Source organism: Chanodichthys erythropterus, chromosome 3 (assembly GCF_024489055.1).
Source record: "Chanodichthys erythropterus isolate Z2021 chromosome 3, ASM2448905v1, whole genome shotgun sequence".
NCBI lineage: Eukaryota > Metazoa > Chordata > Actinopteri > Cypriniformes > Xenocyprididae > Chanodichthys > Chanodichthys erythropterus.
Genome location: NC_090223.1, coordinates 63,752,124 through 63,777,483, shown reverse-complemented (window position 1 = coordinate 63,777,483; position 25,360 = coordinate 63,752,124). Strand labels below are relative to the sequence as shown.

At 41.8% G+C, this 25,360-nt stretch overlaps 2 protein-coding genes across 3 annotated transcripts in view; one reads left to right on the top strand and one right to left on the bottom strand.

The window, feature by feature from the left end:
* LOC137005779 (gastrula zinc finger protein XlCGF57.1-like) overlaps nucleotides 1–25,360 on the bottom strand; it is a 576,742-nt gene that overhangs the window by 228,342 nt on the left and 323,040 nt on the right. The window lies entirely within an intron of this gene.
* Nucleotides 1–25,360, top strand: part of LOC137014297 (E3 ubiquitin/ISG15 ligase TRIM25-like) — a 50,239-nt gene that overhangs the window by 10,270 nt on the left and 14,609 nt on the right. Inside the window, exon 3 of the mRNA XM_067378561.1 lies at nucleotides 1,415–1,582. Coding sequence (XP_067234662.1) covers nucleotides 1,415–1,582 — 168 coding nt within the window. The remainder of the gene's footprint in view (nucleotides 1–1,414; nucleotides 1,583–25,360) is intronic.

The following is a 25,360-nucleotide window of genomic DNA, read 5'->3' as shown; positions in this document are numbered from 1 at the left end:
GCTGGTGAACTGGGAGAAGAATAGAGTAAACTTTATTGTTTCATAAACAATGTGTATCTGATATGCATAAAACACTTCATCAAATTATATAATTGAAAGGGTTGTAGTTGCAGCTTCTGTAGACATCAGTGTATGGAATTTGATTTTAACAAACTATAATTGTCTTTTTTATGCAGCAGCCTGTATGTCTGAATGTCTTTAAATGTCTGAAACCTAAAATAAACCTGATGAGGTTAAAAACACCGAATAGTTGTGACACATGACAAGCGTCTGTCTCTGGCTCAGCACTAAAGCACATTTGAATTTAGCATTGAATCTTTGCATTTTATTCTTTGCCATAATCCTAATCGAACACTGGGTGTATCACAGCTTCAGAATTATATTTGTATTGACTGTCAACAGTGATAATAAGGTATAGCTGAGAGTGCTCCAGATCAACCTTAAGAAAGTATGACTTACAGAAGGTTTACTTAACTAAGAACGTTTCTGGAAACATGTATTAACATTTAAGGTACAACTTAAGGTATATTTTAAGAATGACGTAAGAAGGTTTCGGGAAATCCAGCCCTGGTCTTCATTGTACACAAAGGAGAAAGAAACGTAACAGCAGTCTGTGACAAGCCGGTTCCACTGACACTGTCAATCGTCATGTTTGCTGGATTTCAGGAGAGCCAGGGGAAAACACAGTGTTATACACAAACCTGTAGGGTCACTGCAATAATGAATAAACTCTTTGAATGAATTGAGCACAAATTAAATAGCTGCGTTGCTGTTTCCTCTGTGTGTGTGTCTCAGAAATCAGAGCTTGGCAAGAGTAAATCAACTAAAATACTACATCATACACGTTCTAGTATTTCATATGTATATTTAAATTATTTATACCTTGTACGATATAATACATGAATTAATGGAATAAGCACAGCAGGATCTCAAACAGCCACGTTTCGTCACTGTGCGGCTCTCAGAATCCAAACTACAGTGAATGCAGAAAAAAACATGTTGCAAACATAGAGGAATGCATGTCTAGTACTGGATAGTTTGTGCTGTTATTAAGCCCAAAGTTCAGTGTTTTGTAAGATTAAAGCTGCCAAAGAAAACACAACCTTAATCTGTCAACATTGCATACATTTGTAAAACATTAAGCCAACACAACAATATTTTTTGAGAAACAGTCATATGCTGTTGGCTATTTTGTCTGTCATTGGCTAAATTGTTAATCATGTGAGCATTACTCAAGATTATGGTATAAAGGCATTCGATTTGTAACACTCTGAACATACAGATACAGCACACACATCTCCAACACACTTTAAAGCATTAAGAATGAAGTTCAGAGTAGCAGTTCTTCTGCTTCTGTACAAATGTCTTGTATTCGCTCCGAATGTCATATTCGCATCAGAATCTGCCGTCTGAGGATTGCCTTGTCCTTTGAAAACATGCACAGATGTACTGAAGGAACTTGGAGCCACAGAGAAGCAACTAAAAGATCTGGAAATCAGACTTGCTAAGAGTGAAGCTCAGATTGAGGAAATCAAAAAGGAAAAACAAGCTCAGATTGAGGAAATCAAAAAGGAAAAACAAGGTAAGACGACACTCAAAAAAGTGATTGAAAGCAGTTTTTTTTTTTCAAAAACATGAAAAAAACAAGAAATTCAACTAGATTTTTCATTTTTCGTTCAGGGAACAACTCTGTCCATGAATTTGGCAACTTACATGTGTTCATCTCAGAAATATTATCCTTATACTAGTTTATCTCAGATATAATAAACATAATAATAAACAGCTTTGTCACACTGCCTGTTTTATTATTGCTGACCACCTATGAGAATCTGTGTGGCAATGCTGCTCGACTCGCTGGACAGCACAGAGATATAGTGAAGCCCAGACCTGTGTCCATTTAAATCATCATACTCAGATGTCATAACTTTTTTAGAAAATACTCTGAGATTTGGACAATGGAGGAACTTGAAATAATATGACAGATATGAAAAGAAATAACATTGTATCATAGTCAATGTTCACAGCACATCTATTATAATTCTATTATGATTTTTATTCATACAACAGTTGGATATAATAATGCCATTATCTCAAAGAATGGTTGTTTCAGTGATTGACTTTAGTGAAATATGAATTTGAGGCTAATGATTATTAAGGTGAACTTGTTTGAATTGAATAGAGCCCTGAAAAAAGAACAAAAAAACCATGAAGTGCTGTAAAAAAAAAAATTGGAAAAAAATATTATTTTAAGGTACTTTATGATATAAGTGTATATAGTTAATATTTTTCCTCAGAAATGTTGTTTGTATTGAATCAATTGGTGCTATTATAAGCTTTAGCAGTAATTATAAACACCTTATTCATATTTTCCAACATCTTGTGCTTTTATTTTTTCCATTCACTTTTGCTGAATAATGCTTTATATTCTTTCAATTTCATTACGTTTTTCATGAATATTATTAAAATTGCAAATATAGACAGTTAAAAACAAATATGATACTGTTCATCATGTATCATAAAACAATGACATAAAACCAAAAACATTGCAGTTCATGAACATTACAACATTACACAATCTTATGAGAGGAAGGTTATGAACATGCAGAGATGGGCATAAATACATGGAAATGTATTTAAAATACAAATAAGAAATACTGTGTGGGAAAATGTATTTAAATACAAATACAGTATTTTGTATTTTGAAAATACACAAAATACATGTGAAATTGAAGATTCAGTGCAGGTATCCCTATTAGGCTGAAATCTATCTGGGCCTATTCTGAATGCCAAAAAGCATTTAGATGTGTGCGAGTACTTAGAAACTTTCGTTTTAATTTTATATACCTCTTCCCTTCCCTTCCCTTCCCCTGCCCTGTAAGAAATAAAAAACTACAAGAAAACCCCCCAAAAAACTAATTTTTAACTTTTATTATGTTTTATCACCATCATTAAAAGCCAATGTGACAATGTGTAATTTGTTAAGCTAATTATAAATAGTCACAGTGAATTAAGAAACTACATAGGCCTACTGACTTTTAATTCCTTACCTCATTTCTGCACTCTCTGTCATTCTCTCTCTCTCTCTTTCTTAAGTGCTTGCTTCCTTGCTGGTAATTACAAATAAACTTATGTAGTGCAAAATAGCAGCCATTTATATACTTACTTCTGACAAGGTTACAATGTAGTCTATTGCTTATGGTGAACACTACTAAAAAAAACTGTAAAACTGTGGGAACCTTTTCTGCTATATAGCAAAGAATAGGGATGGGTGATATGACCAAAATCTTAATTTTACTTCACAGTAACAATATATGGCATGGTTTCACAATTATCAATATCAGTTTTGATACCACAGCAAAAACTGAATTTCAAACTCTTTTGATGCTTTTTTTTACGCAAGTAGTATAGTAACTTTTATATTTATTTAATGTAAAGTTTATTTTTTTCTATATACATAATTAGAAAATATAAAGTTTATCTAAAATATATATTTTTTTTAATTAGAAATCATTTGGCACTTTTTTTGGTGAACAATAAAACTAAAAGTGTAGTGTATCTTTCATCATTGTCATCACAAATGCACACAATTACTACACTAAACTGATGGAGACAGACAATGATTAACCTAATTATTTCGTCTCTACATAAACAAACATTTGCATAGATGGGTAAACACAATCACAATTTGGAAATGTGTCCAGTTACATTTTCATAAAGCACCATGTTTGTAAAATTTAAAATGATTACATTTACAAAATGAGCCTGCATAGCAGAAATAATGAATAATGCAATGGTCGGTGTTTAATACAATCGTTAATTGAAATAAAATAATTAATGAATTAAAAAACATATGTATAACACTAAATTGAACAATACTGTGTTATATATGTTATCATATTAATTTGTTTTGTTCTAATGTCTCAAGTCACAATTTCAAGTTTACTGGGTTTAACTTGATTATTTGGGTAGGGTTTAAGAAGTGTACTAAAAAACTTTTTCACATGTGTCGTCAAAATGACCTACAACCTAATCAGTTTACATGTGAAGAAATCCATTTATTCACAAACTTCTTACGAGACGAGTGTTTGACATAGTATAAGAGGTGTTTGACAAATTATTCGGCAAACTACTTCCTCTCATTGCTGCTTTTTGGTGGTTTGGAGAACAATTACTCAGAGTCGCCCTCTGTCGTTTTTCACAGAATTATACAATGGAGAGCACGTCAAGCATAAAAGCCTAATGCTGCGTTCACACCGAACGCGTCTGGGGCGTCAAATTCGCGCCAGACGCTTGAACATTTTAAAGTCAGACGCTTCAGACGCGCATAAAATTCGCTCAATTCGTGCGTCTAATGCTGCGTTCACACCGAACGCGTCTGGGGCGTCTGATTTACATGTTAAGTCAATGCAAACGCGCGTCTAGAGGTCCTGCGGCGCGAATCAAGCGTCTAGCGCGGCGCGAATCGGCCGTTGACGCGCGAATGGCGCGGCGCGAATTGAGCGTTCACGCGGCTGACGGGCGAATTGAGCGTCTGACGCCCAAACGCCCGAGTTGAAAAATCTGAACTTTGGCGTAAATTCGCGGCGCGTTAACCAATCAGGGACTCTGCTTTGGTAGTAACGTGTTTATGATGTGATCAGTGATGCCGGAGACCAGAACAAAGATGTCGCTGTGTGTAGCCACCCTGAGTTCTGTGATGTGTCATTATATTTTTATCGAGACAGGAATAAAAAGGAAGAGAATAAGCGAAGAAATCGGACAATCTGGTTAGTTGTAAAACTTTTTGCATGATTTTAGCCGTTTATACTAGCCCACCTTCTAGCTAGCAAAAGTCGGCCGGCATAACCGAGTTAAATTGCCGCTACAGGTTTCCAATTGACGAGATTATGTGTTTATTCAGAGGATCTGTGCAGAAAGAGATGAAAGCCCCTCCCATGACGCGAATTCGCGTCTGAACACACTTTGTTTAGACGCGCGAATTGAGCGAATTTTATGCGCGTCTGAAGCGTCTGACTTCAAAATTTTCAAGCGTCCAACTAGACGCGTCTGGCGCGAATTTGACGCCCCAGACGCGTTCGGTGTGAACGCAGCATAAACAAAGTGTGTTCAGACGCGAATTCGAGTCATGGGAGGGGCTTTCATCTCTTTCTGCACAGATCCTCTGAATAAACACATAATCTCGTCAGTTGGAAACCTGTAGCGGCAATTTAACTCGGTTATGCCGGCCGACTTTTTGCTAGCTAGAAGGTGGGCTAGTATCAACGGCTAAAATCATGCAAAAAGTTTTACAACTAACCAGATTGTCCGATTTCTTCGCTTATTCTCTTCCAGGCAAGGTCCTTTTTATTCATGTCTCGATAAAAATACAATGACACATCACAGAACTCAGGGTGGCTACACACAGCGACATCTTTGTTCTGGTCTCCACCACTTATCACATCATAAACACGTTACTACCAAAGCAGAGTCCCTGATTGGTTAACGCGCCGCGAATTTACGCCAAAGTTCAGATTTTTCAACTCGGGCGTTTGGGCGTCAGACGCTCAATTCGCGCGTCAGCCGCATGAACGCGCCATTCGCGCGTCAACAGCCGATTCGCGCCGCGCTAGACGCTTGATTCGCACCGCAGGACACCTAGACGCGCGTTTACATTGACTTAACATGTAAATCAGACGCCTCAGACGCGTTCGGTGTGAACGCAGCATAACTGTGTGTTCACACCGCCGGCGGCGAGAGCGTCAAAGTGACGGTAGTCATTCATTTTCAATGAGAGCCGGCATCGAGCTCCGGCGAGAGCGGCGCGGCGCGTCTTGGACGGTGAGAGCGTCGAGGAGAGTTGAAATCAGGTTAACTTTATGGTAATGAGCTATGACGCTGTTCGGAGGCAACCAATTGGAATGTAGAGGTCCTCGCTTGAGAGGCTTCCGATTGGTTGACGCGACTTGTCATTTACTTTGACCCTCCCGTCGGCGGCGGTTTGAACGAACAGTACAGTGTTGTTGGCAGGGCGGCCAAGGCGATTGTTGACGCTCTCGCCGGCGGTGGTGTGAACGCACAGTAATAGGTTTACTGAGGAGCGCGCGCAGTAAGCAGGTAACAGGTTCATGGCGTAGAGCCATGCGAATTGCGAAAGTATAAACAAGGCTTCAACTGCACAAAGCTAAAGAGAAAGCGGAAAGTCCTATCTAAACATTGTAATGTTTATGTGTACGAAGCCATGCTTGCTGATATTGTGGTCTATAATATCCTCCCCGAACTCACGTGAACGAGCAGCGATTTGCCTGTGATTTCGGGCATTTGTCTGCGATTTCTCAAAACCTGTCGGCGAGCCAAAATCGGGGCTAAAATCTTGCAGTCTGAACTCGGCTTAACATGCAGTAACGTTAAAGGGATAGTTCACCCAGATTGGGGGGCGTGTCTGGTCTGAACCTGGTCTGAACTAGTTGATGCATGAAAACAACACCCTGATAAAGAGGTTGACTGTCTCAAAGTATTTTGAGTATTTTGAAAATACAAAAATACTCATCTTAAATGTATTTAAATACAAATTACATTTGATTTTTTCCAAAGGCTTTAAAATACAAAATACAAAATAGTATTTTGTATTTCAAATACGTATTTTAAATACATGTATCTGAAATACTGCCCATCCCTGTGAACATGAACCCCCCATAATCCTTGAAACTTCACCTTTTTTCTGTACGAAACTTCACAAGGCATTTTTTTTTTCCAGAGGTGAGACACATGTACACATCACATTTGGTGCACTTCACCCCAACAATACACTTACAGCCACTTGCACCTGCCTTTTTGAGACACCATGGTAGGACAGTGGTTGGTCTGGGCCAGTAGTACTGGCTGTGGTAGCAGGTCTCTGATGTTGATTTAATCCATAATACCACGGCAGTCCTTAACATACGACTAATCAACATTATATCACTAGCATTAATGTTGTGATTGTTACATATTAACAGACTGCAGCTGGCCTTTTCTAGCTATCTAACCTATTATAATAATGTCATTCCATTATTGCGCAGTGTTGCCATATGCCAACACAGACATTTTATCGATTTAAAAAACTAAAACTAATTTCATAACTTTTTTGAGTGGTGAATATGTCATCATAACTTACCTGAGATGATGTTAACATTTTTTTTGTGAATGTGACATGGGCGGGTCCTTGTTTGTTACTGACGTTTTAGTTTGCTTTCAGCAACTACCGAAAAGAGACGGCAGTCTGTCAGAAATCGTGCCACAGAAAAAAAAATGCATGTCATGCGACTTAACCAAAGCACATCATTGGCTAAACTAAGGTCTTCTCTTACCAACAAAAAAACAAGAATGTTCTCTTAAAAAGTGAACACAAAGATTATGTTGCCGTATGGCAACACTATGCGGTAGAGAGTTAAATATGTATGCTGTCTATAAAGTTAAATTCTTAAATGATTAGTCCAATTTTAAATAAACTTTTCCTGATAATTTACTCACCCCCATGTCATCCAAGATGTCCATGTCTTTCTTTCTTCAGTCGAAAAGAAATTAAAGTTTTTGATGAAAACATTCCAGGATTTTTTTCCATATAGTGGACTTCAATGGGCACCAAACAGATGAAGGTCAAAATTAGTTTCAGTGCAGCTTCAAATTGTTCAACACGATCCCAGATGAGAAATAAGGGTCGAAACCATCACTCATTTTCTGAAATTTTTTTTTTTAAATTATATAACCATAATTGGAGGGCAGTAATACACTTAGCAGCGTCTACACTGCTGGAATTCTAATCGAGAAGAAGAAGAAGATAGCTAGTTCAAGATGAGCATTTATGGTTAAAACTTATATAATTTTCCATTTTTTTCAGAAAATGAGCGATGGTTTCACTAGATAAGACCCTTATTTCTCATCTGGGATCATGTAGAACAGTTTGAAGCTGCAGTGAAACTAATTTTGACCTTCATCTGTTTGGTGCCCATTAAAGTCTACTATAAGGAAAAAAAATACCAGCTAACACAGTTACGTTGTGACGACGTAACTGGACCGGACCATATTCATTGTAACGACGTACCAAATAACGTTCTAGGGATGTAACTTTGTGATTCCCATATTCGTTGTGGCGACGTTATATCGGTACGTCTCTGTAACGTGAGGAGTACGTCTCAACGACCAAACTGGCACGTTGTAAAAACGTAACTGGATCGGCTCATATTAGTTGCAACGACGTCCTGAATAACGTTCCACGACGTTACTTTGTGATTCCCATATTCGTTGTGGCGACGTTTTAGTGGTACGTTGCTGAAACGTAACAGGTACGTCCTAAAGACCAAAATACCACCTCGACCTTTATCTTAACTCTGCTTCTCACCTTTACTCCGGGGAATGGAGATGTGCTCTGTCCATGACCTTGAAATCCATGCAGAACTGATAAACACGGCTATAAAACCTTATAAATTAATAAACAGTGCACAAACTCTCAAAGAACTTACATTTAAAGATTACTTCCCTCACTGCTGACTCCTTCAAGCTGGGGACACACTGAACGACTAGAAGAAACATTCTAAGACTGAAATCAACACACTTAAAAACTGTTTCCTTCGACTGAAGTGGATTTAAATACTTACAGATTATAAACAGACTGAACGCAACTGGCTCTGACTCGAAGTGTTTGGGCAAGATCAGTTGAAAGTATCAAGTTACATTTATAATCGGCCTTACAGTCATTAAGTGTGTCCCTGGCTTTAATCGTTGTTGTAGCCTCCTCAAAAATACATCTTTCTGTACATGAAAGCACGAAAAAAAATATTTTAAGAAAAAATACAGTAAGGGCATATTTCATGTAGCCTAAATGAATTGCGATTATACATTTTTTTTTTTTTAATTTGATAGTATTTTGAAATCATTAAAATATCATGTATATATTGTAAGTTACAACATTGTTTTTATCATAACATGAATTCATGTCGTTCCAAACCTGTTAAGACTTTCGTTCATCTTCAAAACACAAATAAAGATAATTTAATGAAATCTGAGAGCTTTCTGTCCCTCCATTGACAGTCTACACAACTGCCACTTTGATGTTTAAAACAAAAGTTCATACAAATAGTAAATCTAATCTAATGAATATTGAGTGGTTTAGTCCAAATTTTCTGAATAAACTTGATCACTTTATATAATGAACAAATTTAATACACAATAAGTGCATATACAAACAAGTACAGTTGAGCTTCCATTTATGTTCACTAATTAATGTTTATATGTGAATAAAAGTCTAAACTCAAACTGTATATTGTATTAAGCGAACAAGTCTCTTCAGAAAATTTGGACTAAACTGCTCCATTCATATGAATCACTTTTACAATCTCTTTATGAACTTTTTGAAGTATCAAAGTGTTAGTTGCATGGTCTGTATATTGAGGGACAGAAAACTCTCAGATTTCATTCAAATATCTTCACTTATGTTTCGAAGATGAACTACACATTCTTGCATGTTCAGAATGACATTTATTTTAATTTTTTTTTTCATTTTTGTGTGAACTAACCCTTTAAGTCACATGCAACCATGTCATCCAGAATAAATTTGCCAAATCAGATTTTAAAATTTCATTCTGATTGTAAGGGGTGGTTTAAACCTTTTCTAATCTGTTCGATAGGACATGTAACACTTGATCAAAACTGAAATTTGAAAGTGTAAAGCATGTGTAACCATTGTTCCCATTCAGTCGGTCACGTTCGACGTACGTCGGACAGACTGACGAATAGGAATTTCGCTAGAGAGGCCAATCTACTTCGAGTGTAACTAAAATGAGCCAATGCACATTGGCATGCAATCATATGCATCAGCTGCTCGCATCGCAGCGCGGGTATATAATGAGCAGCAGGTGCGTTGCATCTTCAGCTTTTCGCTTCGGAGCCGAACGGTGTTTGTTCCTGTTCTCTGCAAGCGAGTGTCTGCTAGAAGACGAGTCAAGCTTTTTGGTTGAACTTCTCTTTTTTTCCGAGTGCGGGCGAACAGCACAGCAGCGGGGTCGAAGTCCTCTCTTTTTCTGTTTTTGTTTCGTTTGCCGTTTTTGAGCAAATAGCTGTTTGACAGCGTCAGAAGGCTGTTCTCACGGCCGGTACGGTGCGCTTTTGAGCGCTGAAAAGCCGTTTTTACGGCTGGTAATAGTGAGCGCCTTCAAAGAGAGAGAAAGCACACGACAGGCTGCACACAATCCCTGTCTGTGTTGCAGTGGCCGTTCCCCTGCATGCTTCAGCACTTCTAAAAGAGTAAAGTCCCTGAAAGAGCTTACACAAGTAGATTCGCGTCTTTTTAAAGACGACATCCTACTTGTGTTTCTGGATGCGATCGTTCCTGTCCTCACTGACGGCCACGATCACCGTTTCGCATGTCTGGGCGCGTGCTGAAATGATGTTCGTGGGTGTTCATGTTTTCATATGAGAACATGATCACGTCGACACGCCGGTCGTGACTCTTCTTTCTCCGGGAAGCTTGAGTCCCCTCTGTTGTTGGCCAGCTGCCGCTTGTGTGTAAAAGCACAGCCGCGGGTCTGCCCGACACTCTGAGAGACCGTGGAGATCAGTTTCCTCTGCGTGTCGTGTGCCGTCGAGCTGCCGGGCTGCAGCGCGGGTTATCACGGCAACCCAGCGCTCGCTCGGCGCTCTAGATGCGCGGTTCCCTTGCGTAATCTCCATTGTAGCGCCCTCTCTGGTGCACCAGAAGAGGTCTACTTTGCTGATATGGCTTGGGTGACATGAGGTTGAGGGGTTCCTTCGGGGAACCAACCCCCTAGGGCCCCTCCCTCTCTAGCGCATTGCAAGCTGTGCAGTTTCTGGATTGGATTGCTGGTCCTTTTCATAGGGGAACCTAGCTTTTCATTCAGAGCTCCAGCTGAGGGACAGACGTCGATTGCAGCATCGGAGAGAGTGCTGTTATTCTCTGGAAATGAGGGTGACGCTGCCCACTGTAATGGTGTGTGCTTATGCTGACTCAGATTCAGAGTTTACAGCCATGCTTTCCTGGGTCTTCCAGATGTGCATGGAAAACTTGGCAGTATGGGGGTATATTGGTGCCATAAATATGGAATGCCAAAGGTGCCAATCTGCATAAGTTTTTCCTCTCTCACTACCCTCTTGGATGGGGTGGCTGTACACAGACCACACCCACCCTGCATGTGAGGCCAAGGCACTCTTTTTGCATGAGGGTAGTTCTGTGCTGGGATTGAGCTGCGCTTGTTGACTAACCGTGATCAAAGTCACGGCGCAGGCCCTCAGCCAGACGATGTCCACCTCCGTGGTCCAGAAGTGACCCCTGGCTTACCTTGTGAGGTGTGAGAGGTTGTCAAGCTAAATGCTTTCTCAATGCTCCCATCTTACGAGGTGGCCTTTCGGTGACACTGTCGAGGACTGAGCCCAGCGGTTCTCCTCAGTTAGTAGCGGATCGGGGAGCTTCCCATGACAAACCATTGAGTTCCTCTTGGGCCGCCCCTCAGTCTGCTCGTCGCCAAGGGTGTCGTCCCCTGCAAGAAACTCCGGCCCAGCAGGCTCTGCTGTATCCATTGCGGGGAGATGACGCCTCCCGTCTCTGCAGCTGTTTAACTGGTTGGTGAGAATCACCCCTGAGACGGGCGACCCAGAGATGGGTGGGGCTGCTCTTCCACCCCTGGAGGAGGGCCAGGTGGTAAATCCTTTATTGGGTTTGTTTCTGTTCCGCCACTGACCCAAGAGGCAGCGGTACCCAAATTTTAAAGAGCAGTTCCTCCATTTCCAGGTCTGAAGAGGGCTTGGAGAGCAGTGGGAGGAGAAAAACCTCACCACTCTCATCCCCCTCTTCTGTCGCCAGCGGACAGCAGCGAGCAGCGGGCAGCCAAAGCCTCGACTGGTCCTTTGTCCATCCGTGGAGCCAGGTAAGTGTTGCCTAGCACACTGTGACGCCGCTTCGGGCCGCCTCACAAAGAGAGCCCCCCGAGCCGCGTCCCTGTGTTCCACCTCGCTGCCCTGCTGCGGGTACACCGGTGGTCCCTTTGGTCCTGCTTGTACGGTCTCTGCGAGCCGGGTTAGCGCTCCTCAGTCCGTCTCGCTGGCTCCTTCGGACCATCAGGGTCAGCTTTGCGATTCAGTTCGCCCGGCTTCCCCCCCCAAGTTCAGGGACGTCCTCTTCACTACAGTGAAAGATGCCCCTGTCCTGCGTGCGGAGATCGCAGTCCTACTGGCGAAGGAGCCGGTCCCTCCAGCCGATTTGAGGTCGGGGTTCTACAGCCCCTACTTCATTGTACCCAAGAAAAGCGGCAGGTTACGACCGATCTTGGACCTGCGAGTTTTGAATTGGAGCCTCCACAAGCTACCATTCAAAATGCTCACGCAGAAACGCATTTTCGAGTGGATCCGTCCCCGAGATTGGTTTACAGCAATTGACCTGAAGGACGCGTACTTCCATGTTTCAATTCTTCCGCGACACAGGCCATTCCTGAGATTCGCATTCGAAGGTCGAGCATATCAGTACAGAGTCCTACCCTTCGGGCTGGCCCTGTCTCCCCGCGTCTTCACGAAAGTCGTGGAGGGAGCCCTTGTTCCCATGAGAGAACAGGGTGTTCGCATTCTCAACTATCTCGACGACTGGCTCATTCTAGCACAGTCCCGGGATCAGTTGTGCAAACACAGGGATTTGGTGCTCAGACACCTCAGCCAGTTGGGGCTTCAGGCCAACTGGGAAAAGAGCAAACTCGCCCCGGTGCAGAGGATCTCTTTTCTCGGTATGGAGTTGGATTCGGCCGAGCAGATAGCACGCCTCACAGAGGAACGTGCTCGGTCGGTGTTGAACTGCCTGAATACATTCAATGGCAGGACAGCGGTCCCACTGAAGTTCTTTCAGAGGCTCCTAGGGCATATGGCGGCTGCTGCGGCTGTAACACCGCTCGGTCTGCTTCATATGAGACCACTTCAGCACTGGCTTCACGGCCGAGTCCCGAGATGGGCGTGGCAGCGCGGCACATTCCGGGTGCCAATCACTCAGGAGTGCCGCCGAACCTTCAGTCCGTGGTCGGACCCCTTGTTTCTTCGGGCAGGAGTGCCCCTAGAACAGGTGTCCCGGCATGCTGTGGTGTTCACAGATGCTTCTGCCACCGGCTGGGGTGCCACGTACAACGGGCATGCAGTGTCAGGGGTTTGGACGGGACCCCATCTGCATTGGCACATCAACTGCCTCGAGTTGCTGGCAGTACGCCTTGCTCTGAGCCGCCTCAAAGGCCTGCTACGGGGCAAGCATGTACTGGTCCGTACGGACACTGCGACCGTTGCGTACATCAACCGTCAAGGTGGTCTACGCTCCCGTCGCATGTCGCAACTCGCCCCCCATCTCCTCCTGTGGAGTCGGAAGCTTCTGAGGTCGCTTCGCGCCATTCATGTCCCCGGTGTGCTCAACCGTGTGGCCGACGAGCTATCACGAGCTGCGCTGCCAGGAGAGTGGCGACTCCACCCCCAGGTGGTTCAGCTGATCTGGAGAGAATTCGGAGAGGCTCAGGTAGACCTGTTTGCCTCACCAGAAACCTCCCACTGCCAGTTGTTTTACTCTCTGACCGAGGGGACATTCGGGACAGATGCACTGGCTCACAGCTGGCCCCGGGGCCTGCGCAAATATGCGTTTCCCCCAGTGAGCCTACTTGCACAGACCCTGTGCAAAGTCAGGGAGGACGAGGAGCAGGTCTTGTTAGTTGCGCCTTACTGGCCCAACCGGACCTGGTTCCCAGAACTCTCACTCCTCGCGACAGCCCTTCCCTGGCCCATCCCTCTGAGGAAAGACCTTCTTTCTCAGAGACGGGGCACTCTTTGGCACCCGCGTCCAGACCTCTGGAAACTCCATGTCTGGTCCCTTGGACGGGATGCGGAGGTTCTAGGTGACTTACCCCCTGAGGTACTTAACACCATCACTTCGGCACGTGCACTGTCTACGAGACGTGCTTACGCCTCAAAGTGGAACCTGTTCGTCGAGTGGTGCTCTTCTCGCCGGGAAGACCCCTGAAGATGCTCGATCAGAGTCGTGCTTTCCTTCTTGCAGTAGGGTTGGAGCGTAGGCTGTCCCCCCTCCACCCTCAAAGTCCATACTGCTGCTATATCCGCTTACCACGACCACTTAGATGGCAAATCTGTTGGTCAGCATGACCTGGTCATCAGGTTCCTTAGGGGGGCGAGACGGTTAAATCCTTCTCGTCCCCTCTCCATACCCTCTTGGGACCTCACTCTGGTGCTGAGAGCACTTCAGATTGCTCCCTTTGAGCCTTTGCTGTCAGCAGACTTAAAGATTCTGTCTATGAAGACTTTGCTGCTGGGGGCATTGGCCTCCATCAAGAGGGTAGGGGACCTGCAGTCATTTTCGGTCGACGAATCGTGCCTGGAGTTCGGGCCGGGTGATAGCCATGTGGTACTAAGACCCCGGCCTGGCTATGTGCCCAAGGTTCCTACCACTCCCTTCAGGGACCAGGTGGTGAGCCTGCAAGCGCTGCCCTCGGAGGAGGCAGACCCAGCCCTGGCTTTACTCTGTCCAGTCCGCGCTTTGCGACTGTACATAGACAGAACCTAAAGCCTCAGGACCTCAGACCAGCTCTTGTCTGTTATGGAGGCCAGCAGAAGGGAAAGGCTGTCTCCAAGCAGAGGATGGCCCACTGGATAGTGGATGCCATCGCCCTGGCTTACCAAGCTCAGGGCGTGCCCTGCCCGCTCAGGTTGCATGCTCACTCCACGAGAGGTGTCGCATCCTCCTGGGCGCTGGCTCGTGGCGCCTCGCTGACAGACATTTGTAGAGCTGCGGGCTGGGCGACACCTAACACGTTCGCTAGATACTATAGCCTTCGTGTCGAGCCGGTCTCCTCCCATGTTCTCGCCACAGGTCAGAGGCACGGAGAGGCCCCGGCTTAGTGTCGGCTTGCTGCGCTACATGCGCTTCTTTTCTCCAGAGAGTCCCTACAAGGCAGACCCTGTCGAGTCCTCCGATATCCCTTTGGCAGCCGACGTGGCGGAGCGTCTGGCGCCAGGCCTATACTCCGTTGTATCCTTGAGAACCGGGTTTAGGCTGGGTTCCATATGTGTGACCCTACGGGGATCCCATATGGTTGGTTCCACGGTTGCTCCTAAACGAAGCCCGTGTCTTTCCCTCTGGGAGAACCTACCCTTCATCGGGTTGGAGTCACCCCAGCTCTTCCATATGTAGCACAGCCCTACAGGGTTAGTCCATATGTACTTCTCCACATAACTCCTTCGGGGAAGGATGTGGCTTCCGCAGCGTTCCTTTCCCAGCGAAGGGTACGCTTTCCCAGCGTTATCCAATAGTCTCACTGAATGGGTATTGGGGAACAGCAGTGATCGACTCTCTCTGTGTTAGCCCTGTCCCACCATCCTCAGGCAAGGGGGTTCAGGTGGCTTACAACAGAGCGCTGGAAGGGGGCAGCTCCTGTGGCGCTTTGGTAGGGATTCCTATTCGTCGGTCTGTCCGACGTACGTCGAACGTGACCGACTGAATGGGAACGTCTCGGTTACAAAGGTAACCCTCGTTCCCTGAAGGAGGGAACAGAGACATGCGTCCCGTCGCCACAGTCGCTGTACCCCGCTGATGCTGCCGCCTATCCGGTTCGGCTCCTCAGCGAAAACCTGAAGATGCAACGCACCTGCTGCTCATTATATACCCGCGCTGCGAGGCGAGCAGCTGATGCATATGATTGCATGCCAATGTGCATTGGCTCGTTTTAGTTACACTCGAAGTAGATTGGCCTCTCTAGCGAGATTCCTATTCGTCGGTCTGTCCGACGTACGTCTCCGTTCCCTCCTTCAGGGAACGAGGGTTACCTTTGTAACCTTTGTAACCGAGACGTTGTTGAATGAATGCAGTGTAATAAATGACAGTTGTCATAAAATTTCAAAATGCTTCTGTTTAGTTTTGAGCATTTTTACTGCTTGATAAATATAAGCAGCACGGCACATAGCTTCATGTTCTCTGCGTCTCCTAATCAGGACCTGGAATGATAAATATAAAGTCTGCTTTTTGAAACAGTAAAGAAGCAATGACAGGATGATGGTTAATATGCACCAACAGTGGGAAAGTCTGTAATTTTGGACAGACAATGCATTTTAAAATATCAAATCCGATTTCTAAATAAATGTACACATCACCTATATTCAGATTCATCAATCACAATGATGTCATTCTGAATTAAATGAAAAGTGTAAATGTATCAAACAGTAAAATTGCTGACCCCTCAAATTCAGAATTATTAACATCTCTTTTTCTCTGTGAGTAATTGAATTGTGAAATTCAACCCTGTGAATTACCTGTTTGTCCTCCTGAGCCTTTTAACGAGAATGCTTCTTTTATGACTGGATGCTGATTGACACACCTTTTGACCATGTTCTCACATCCAGGACAACAAAATGATCAAGCAGACCTGAAACAAATGACCCATGATTGAAATCACTTTGAATCCATTTAGTCTTACCTAAGTGATATTGGAAAAATGAGGCAAAAACAAGAATAGAAAACAAGCCAGGCTTATTTTACTTAGTCAGACTTGTTGTCAGTGAATTCTGTTTCATAAAACAAACTTAAATTAGTTCAAACTCAGTTACTCTGGCAACTTATGCTGGGAAACTAGCCTGGTCTGGAGCAGGCTAACTGTCAGGCTAAGCTGAGCTCCTCTAAAACTGACCAATAGGAACACAATGATATTAAACCTGACTCTCTCACATACTATTATTTGACTTCATTAACATATGTGTGTGTGTGTAATATATATATTAGTAGCGCTTTAGTTAGATTAGTTAGATTACAGATGGAAAGTACTGCGTAATTACAACGAATTTACAGCGTAACTTTCAATAATTATAGTGTAACTATTCAGTAAGTACGTGTAATATAGGGGAACAATATGTAAAGTATTGGGAATAAAGGGGTAACAACCAGGAAAATAACAAATTATTTATTCTGTAATTATTTTATAACTATTTATAACTAACTTTTAATGGGGTACTTCACTGTTATGATAGACAGCAATCTTACGTTTGGGAGCAGTTTAGCGAGAAGGTGGACTGATTAAGTTGTTTCAAGGCAAGTCGACAGAACTATTGCAATCTTTTTTAATACATGGGGAAATATGCTTTTGTTTTTTTATGTAGTTACAGGGTAAGTATGACATTACGGGCTGTAAATTAAAGTGGATCTTGTTACCCTCTTGTTTCATGTAGTTACAGGGTAAGTGATTAATAAAATACAAACAATATGATATCACTGACTCTGAACCTTTATTTGAAAAACAACTTTATTAAAAAGTCTACAACACTTATTATTATTTTTTTAAATAAACTTTACATTTCAAACTCTAAAGTCCTGACAGAAAGTAACACGTTTTGTCCGTTTTTTGGTGGTTGTTTCTCGCTTGGCTTCCTCCTCCTCTTGTTTCTCAACTGACCTTAAGAAGGAATCCCATTGCTATTCTGTATTATAAGAAAATACAGTACACCCCGAAATTTTCTCATGGTTTAGGCTATTCATCTTTTCGCTTCGACCAACTGTCACCAGCGCCTGCATGAGAGTCGACTTCGCGTTCAACAAAGCACATTGTAATGAGCAACGTGAATGTTTCGTGTCGTTCTCGCGGGAGATTCGTGTGAAACTCGAGCGAGAACTGCCGTCTTTGTTATTCGGTCTTGTTTGTTTCTCATTCTCATTATCTGTTATTCTGTGTATTTTGTTGTGAGCATTAATAAAAAAATAATTTAAAAAGAAATCTGACGGCATCCAACATCTGCGTGAGTTTCTCGGCACGCTTACGTCACGCTTCAAGTTACGTCAAGCATGAACTCTCAACCCTCGCATGCACGCGCAGGAGACAGTTGGTCGAAAGTTTTAAAAATATTAAAATATTTGATATTTTTCTGACAAATACGTGTCATTTCACTTCAGAAGACATTGATTCATCCATTGGGGTCATATGGATTACTGTATTTATTACGGTTTGATGCTTCGACTTTTAGGAACACGTGAGCTTGCAATATAAAAAATTCCCAGATGATTTATTTTTCCTAAAAACCTTTTTGTGTTCATCTTAAGAAGGAAAGTCATATACATCTCAGATGGCATGAGGGTAAAAGATGAGTAAACGGAGAGCACATTTCCGGGTGTACTGTATTTAAAAAAAAATACAGAATAGCAAATGGGATTTCCTCTTAAGATTCATCAGTGGAAAGAAAGAAAAAGAGGAACAAGAGGAGGAGGTAGCCAAGCAAGAGAAACGAATAAGAAGTGTTGTAACTTTAAATCTGTTTTGAAATAAGTTGTTTTTCAAATAAAGGTTTCCAAGTGTTATGACTGTTTGTGTTTTTTTAATCGCTTACCCTGTAACTACATGAAACAAGAGCGTAACAAGCTCCACTTTAATTTACGGCCCGTAATGTCATTCCTACCCTGTAACTTCATGAAACAAGAGGGTAACAAGCTCCACTTTAATTTACGGCCCGTAATGTCATACTTACCCTGTAACTTCATGAAACAAGAGGGTAACGAGCTCCACTTTAATTTACGGCCCGTAATGTCATTCCTACCCTGTAACTTCATGAAACAAGAGGGTAACGAGCTCCGCTTTAATTTACGGCCCGTAATGTCATATTTACCCTGTAACTACATGAAACAAGAGGGTAACAAGCTCCACTTTAATTTACGGCCCGTAATGTCATACTTACCCTGTAACTACATGAAACAAGAGGGTAACAAGCTCCACTTTAATTTACGGCCCGTAATGTCATTCCTACCCTGTAACTACATGAAACAAGAGGGTAACAAGCTCCACTTTAATTTACGGCCCGTAATGTCATATTTACCCTGTAACTACATGAAACAAGAGGGTAACGAGCTCCGCTTTAATTTACGGCCCGTAATGTCATATTTACCCTGTAACTACATGAAACAAGAGGGTAACAAGCTCCACTTTAATTTACGGCCCGTAATGTCATTCCTACCCTGTAACTACATGAAACAAGAGGGTAACAAGCTCCACTTTAATTTACGGCCCGTAATGTCATTCCTACCCTGTAACTACATGAAACAAGAGGGTAACAAGCTCCACTTTAATTTACGGCCCGTAATGTCATACTTACCCTGTAACTACATGAAACAAAAGCATATTTCCCCATGTATTAAAAAGATTACAATAGTTCTTTTTACTTGCCTTGAAACAACTTAATCAGTGCACTTTTTCGCTAAATTGCTCCCAAACGTAAGATTGCTGTCTATTATAATAACAGTGAAAGTACCCCTTAGTTATAAAATACTTACAGTATAAATAATTTGATATTTTCCTTGTTGTTACTCCTTTATTCCTTTACATATTACATATTGTTCCCCTATACTTACACGTACTTACTGTATAGTTAGACTATAATTATCGAAAGCTATGCTGTAAATTTGTTGTAATTACGCAGTACTTTCCTGGCTGTAATCTAAAGCGTTACCGAATTTATTTATGAAATAACTTTAGAAAACCAAAAACACTGCACTAACATTACTCATCACAAGTGATATTTAGTGTCACATGGGCAAAAACGATGAATAAAAGCTGTTTATGTCTATGACGAGTTACTGGGTACCAGGTACTGTGCTACTCCGCAGCAGTTCCTACCAGACTGGTCTAAAATAGTCCGAATATAAACACTTATTATAGGTGTACCATAATGATTCAGGGTAAGACAAAAACATGGTTTGGAAAATGTATTCATGTTGTACATTCCCATTGAATAATTTTTGTAAATTTTGAACACAAAAAGTTACATATCTGGAAAGTTATCAGGAGACCAATGGACCACGTCGCTACAACGTTCTCCATGGTCTTTTGAGGACGTGCCCGCAACGTTTCTGGAACGTTAGCTAAGATTCTAAAAAATGGAACATTACCACGACATCCTCACAATGCTGTAATAAAGTAATGGCACGCTGACCAAATGACGACTAACTGACGACGTCGTCACAACGTACTGTGTTTGCTGGGAACACGTACTTCCGGTTTCCGCATTCTTCAAACCGCTTATGCTGTGTGTCCCACGCCTTTCCTATTCTACTTACGGAACGAACGCGGCACCAGTTTCGTTTCTTCACGACGCAATCACGCAGAGGGTTTCCACAGCGTCATTTTCTATGCAATGTCCCGTTCCCTCTTCATGGAACAAAGGTTACAGTCGTAACTGATACGTTTTTTTACATTTTCCAATTTCAATATTAAATCAAAAAACAAATGACCAAAAGATACACGGACTGAACACACTGAGATTTCTGAACCACTGCCAGTGGGAAATCAAACAGGAAGTGTTTGTCAGATCTCACAACAGGTTTTGGGAAATGCAAATGTTTTGCGATGGAAAAGTAAAAAAAATAATAATAATTTTCATCTCATCCCAAATTTTTTCCACCACTATGTCCCTTTAGGGGCTCCGTAGTATTGTGCTGTGCATTTATGAATTTTATTTTGTAAATATATATATATTTTTTGAGGCTGATCTGATCTTGTATGAATTGGTCGATGTGATGAGCAAAACATTATTTTATCGTAACAACAATGCATGATTCTTGATTTGAAATGGAGATTATAAAAATGTTCTTTGTTACATATTTTGTCAAACAAATAATCAGCTACAATGCAGAACACACACAGAAGTGAAGGAGTGACACCATAACACATCCACAATAGAGAACAAACACACACACAACACCATGTTCAGGTTTGACTGTATTTGTGACATAATTGCAAAATATAAAAAATAAAAAATACTTCAGTGATCATATATTGTTATAATGTCTAAACACAAATCTAGACAAAAACTTTTTAAAAGATACCTATAAAAATAGATATGTGCAAAATGAGTGATGCTCTTCAGCCAACTAGTGGCTGTTCTCAAAATTTCTAGTTATTTTAATTTTTAATGTTTGTTTTCTGGTAGATGTCAGCAAACTACATCATGACACACTGTCCATGTTATCTCCATGAACAAAATTAAGAAATTAGATGTAAATTATCACCAATGCAAACACATAAAATCACCATATAAGTGAGTGATATTACATAAGTTTAAAAAAAGTGGACATGTTATGGACATGATATCATGGTCATGATTGATTTTTACGGATTTATGCCCATTCATCATAAACATTTTACTTTTATTCATATAAACTTTTTTTCATTTCAAAAGGTTATAAAGTTGGTTGATTTAACAATGCCGTACCGACTCTTATTCTACTTGGCAGAAATAAGGCCGTCCTGAAGACGGCGCGGTTTGAAGACGGATCAGATGAAAGGGGCGTTTCGGCACCTCCCACATGTGCGAATGAAATATGAAAGCCATAAACTGATTTATAAATCACAACTGAAAAATGAGAAATCAGGCCAAAATCTCATTTTCCATTTATTAACCCTTTGAGCCGTACGGTCCCACATATGGGATTTAGTATGTTCAGCGAGGTCACATAACTGCCAGATTCAAACTGTGCTTTTGCGCTTTGGCTGCGAGACGGACACGCTCAGCACTTGTCATTTGCAGTGTTTTCATCCACATAATGTTTTTTAAGGTTTCAGACATTTAAATACGCATAAGCACCAGTAAAACAACACATTTAGAGTTTGCAAAATACACACTGATGTCAGACATCAGTGGAAGCAGCAATAACAATCCATTCAAATATAATTTGCCGACATTTATTCATATCAGACACACACAATGGGCCTAAGTAACTATAAAGTTTACTCTTTTATTCTTCCAGTTCACCAGCCACTTACTTTTATATGTATTCGGAAGAAACTGATGAATTCACATTCTGTATTCTGTGAACTGCGGGGCAAACTAAGATGGCGGCGCCCACATTATGAATCAAGATAAAGATAATTTATAAATGTTTTTAAACAACAAAACACACTCATGCTTGAAAGGGTTAAATTAAACAAAAACCGAATAAAAGAGCCATCTTTTCATTTCTCATCATTCCATTCCAAATAGGAAATGAAATGATCAAAATGTACACAGATCACAGGGCTTTCTTCAGTGCAGAAATAAACGTCATAGAAATAGGTACGCATAGGGCATAACCTGATATTGCTGAGTTCAACATGTTCCTGGGTCAACATTTTTGTTGTTTACAGATTATAGTTTACAGATTATGTCAAGTTTAGGCTTAAAATCATGAATTGGTGCTTCTACATCAGTGTTATTCATCTATCATTTCCCTCTGATTTTTGGGATAACTTATGGGTAGGGTTAGGTTTAGGGGTAGGAATAGGGTTAAGACTAAATTTTCAGACTAGAATGTTGTTCCAGGATCAACAAAATATGTTGACCCAGGAACGCATCTAACTCAGCAATATCAGGATGTGCATGACTATATATTCCCCAGTTGGATTGAAGTGATTCACCTGTTGGATTGCATACTCAGGGTAGTTAGAACCACTTTTTGTGGAAAGTTGGTATCTATTTAGCTCCCTCCTTGGTGATCTTGTTAGCAGCTGTATTGCATATAACTCGGATTGTAGGCTTTATGATATTTAGCCTCCTTCTAGTTAGCAGTTGTTTTCTACAATGCTGTTTAACTGATCATAGTTTGCTCACATATTTACACTGCCACAGGCCCTGCCACATGTCTGTTTGAGGTAGTAGGCCTTATAGCCTCCCTTAGACCATGTTGGCTTTGTTTGATTCCCTTTAGTCACATGTTTAGGGTACATTGCCTGTTGGAATGTGTAGCCTAGCGCAGGTCGCAGTTAGCTTCCCATAGTTATGTTGGGTTAGAGCTGGTTCCCTGTAGCTTGGTCCCCTTTTAAATTCACGAGCTGGAGCCACGTGTCATTGAATCGGCAGGCTCCTTCAGGCCTCCTTTTTAGTCCACATGCTGGCACAATTTGTGTTTTTAATTTGCAAACAGGCTGAACGCCACTTGTTGCTGGAATGGTAGGCCCCTCAAGGCCTCCTTTTTTAGTTGACTTGTTGACAGGATGCCTGGGAAACCATGCCACCATCGGCCACGCCCTATCGCCAACGGATAGGCCCTAAACAAGCCTGTTCACAATGTTTGGGAGCGTTTCATGTATTCCCTCTTTAGAAATTTCTAATACACGGCCTCTTGGGTGGTATAGTTATGGTAGCCACTTGCTGATGCCACGTGTTTACCAAGGCAGGCCTACCTCGTCCTCCGGTGTAACATGTGGAATTCAGTTTTGTACTCCTCTCACTCTGAGAGTAACAGGGTGCTTTTACCCAGTATTTTGAGTGGCTGACCCCTCAGGTTGATTATGGTAGTGAAACCTTAATGAAGTTTGGTTTAATCTACATCTGCCTTCCTGAGTCTGATTCCTACTCTAGTTGAGCTAAGAACCACCTAGCACCTAGGCCCTTCCAGGTCTTCCTTAATATGTGTTGGTGTACGCTATACTCCTCTTGCTTTAAAGAGTGAAAAGGTGCTTTTACTGAGTACATTGCTCGTTGGATTGTGTCAGGTAGGTGAGCTTTGCACTTCCCTATTATGGTTATGTTTGTAATAGTGCTTAGTTCCCTAAGCTGATCATGGTGGTAGGCCTTAATCAGGCCTCCTCCTAAGGTTCAGCCCTAGGCTGGTTTGTGCTCCCCTGTATGAACAGGTGTTTAGCGCACAGCCTCCTCAGTGCGTTAATTAAGCACCGAGTAGATCCTAGGATGAGTGGATTATACACCTCTCAATATGAGGGTTCATAGCACTCAGCTGAGTTCTGCTCTCCAGGATGCCCGTCTCTACGCGTGGGTCTGAGTTGCTCCTGCCTTTCTGCAGTCACTCTTACCTGCTCTCTTCTATCAAGAATGCGTTATGGAGATTCTGTACTCAGACAGGGTTGGCCAAGACTACAGTAGGTGGACAACCAAAATGGGTATTACCGCCACGCATACCGCCGCAGGGCCGTTGCGTTAACTGAAATTCAGTCGCGTGTAAAAAACTACCGCCAGGTGGCGCAAAGGGACGGATTGGAAAGTGACTGTAATAATAAAATGTCGGTTTGTAAACGGAGATGAAAGGACAAAGTAAAACAACAATAACATTATAATATAACCTTTTAACATCCTTAAAAACCATTAGAAAATTTAAAGTGAGAGTTAATTTCAAAACGTGGGATAGTCTTAGGCTACTCTATGCATCAAAAATTAAAAGAAAGACCTTTACACAAAGTCGTACTGCATGCTATTGTCATTAAACAGTCATTAGGCATGTATATATATTAGGAGCACACACACACGGATTATAAATGTAATATTTTCATTCTGGTTTGCTCTTGGCAAAAAAAAAAAAAAAAAATCCTTCAAGTTCCATATGCGGAGCGAAATGAGAACGGTCCAGCATTAAGACCGCATTAAGAGCAATAATTCTTATTAACTGCTATTGTTCTTGATTTTTTTAATTGTCCTTGATTATAATTATTATTATTTTTTTTTTTTTTTGGCTATTATATATGCTATGTAATGTTTAGTGATTTTGATATCGCAGACTAAAATACCGGCAGGAATAAATATTTAGGCAAATTTACTCATTAAAACCAAAGGTGTTCATCTGTGATTGTACATCAAGAGCAAGGACACGTTGTGTGCATTTTGTTTTGTGCTTTTACCAGACCGAAACGCTCGATTGTCTGTGTGAAAACTGCTCGTGTGCACGAGCGTCAAGAGAACTGATAACGGCAGCAACACCGGCCATGATTTCAGAAACAACACGTTCCAGCGGATAGATCGCCTCTTATTTAACACAGACCTATATCTTATCGAATTGAGATATTTCTTTCTTTTTAGGTACAATTATTCGCGGAGTTTAAGTTCACTTTTGAGACGTTTCAGATTCTCGCAGAGAGACAGCTGAAAGCGCACCCTGTTTTTTATTTTATTTTATTATTCAAAAGTACAAGGTTTTGTTGTTATTGTGAGCGTACACAAATAAAAGTAGACCATTCGTAGTCTTGCATCAATCTGTAAGCTATCGCCAAAAATGACGGAAGGCCTGTTTTTGTTTCAGCTGTCATGAGGAAAAAATCCACCAGAACGCGCCGGCGCTTTCGTCGGCCAGAGGGATAAAAATGTAACCAATTTAGTTTCATATTTATATTTAAATATTGGACTATTGCCTATTAGTTTTAAATGAATAAATTCCACCTATGTTCATTATGAAAAGGGAATAGCATGACGGATGCGCAATGTCGGGAGACAAATGCAGCGGGTCAGACATAAGTTTGACCACTTCATTAAGTTTTGTTTGTTTTGTTTGCTTCATTAAGTCTTTCTTTAAAGTGAATTTCGTTTTGTAGAAATTGTATCTTAATTTCAATCAATGTTTCATCAGCCAATT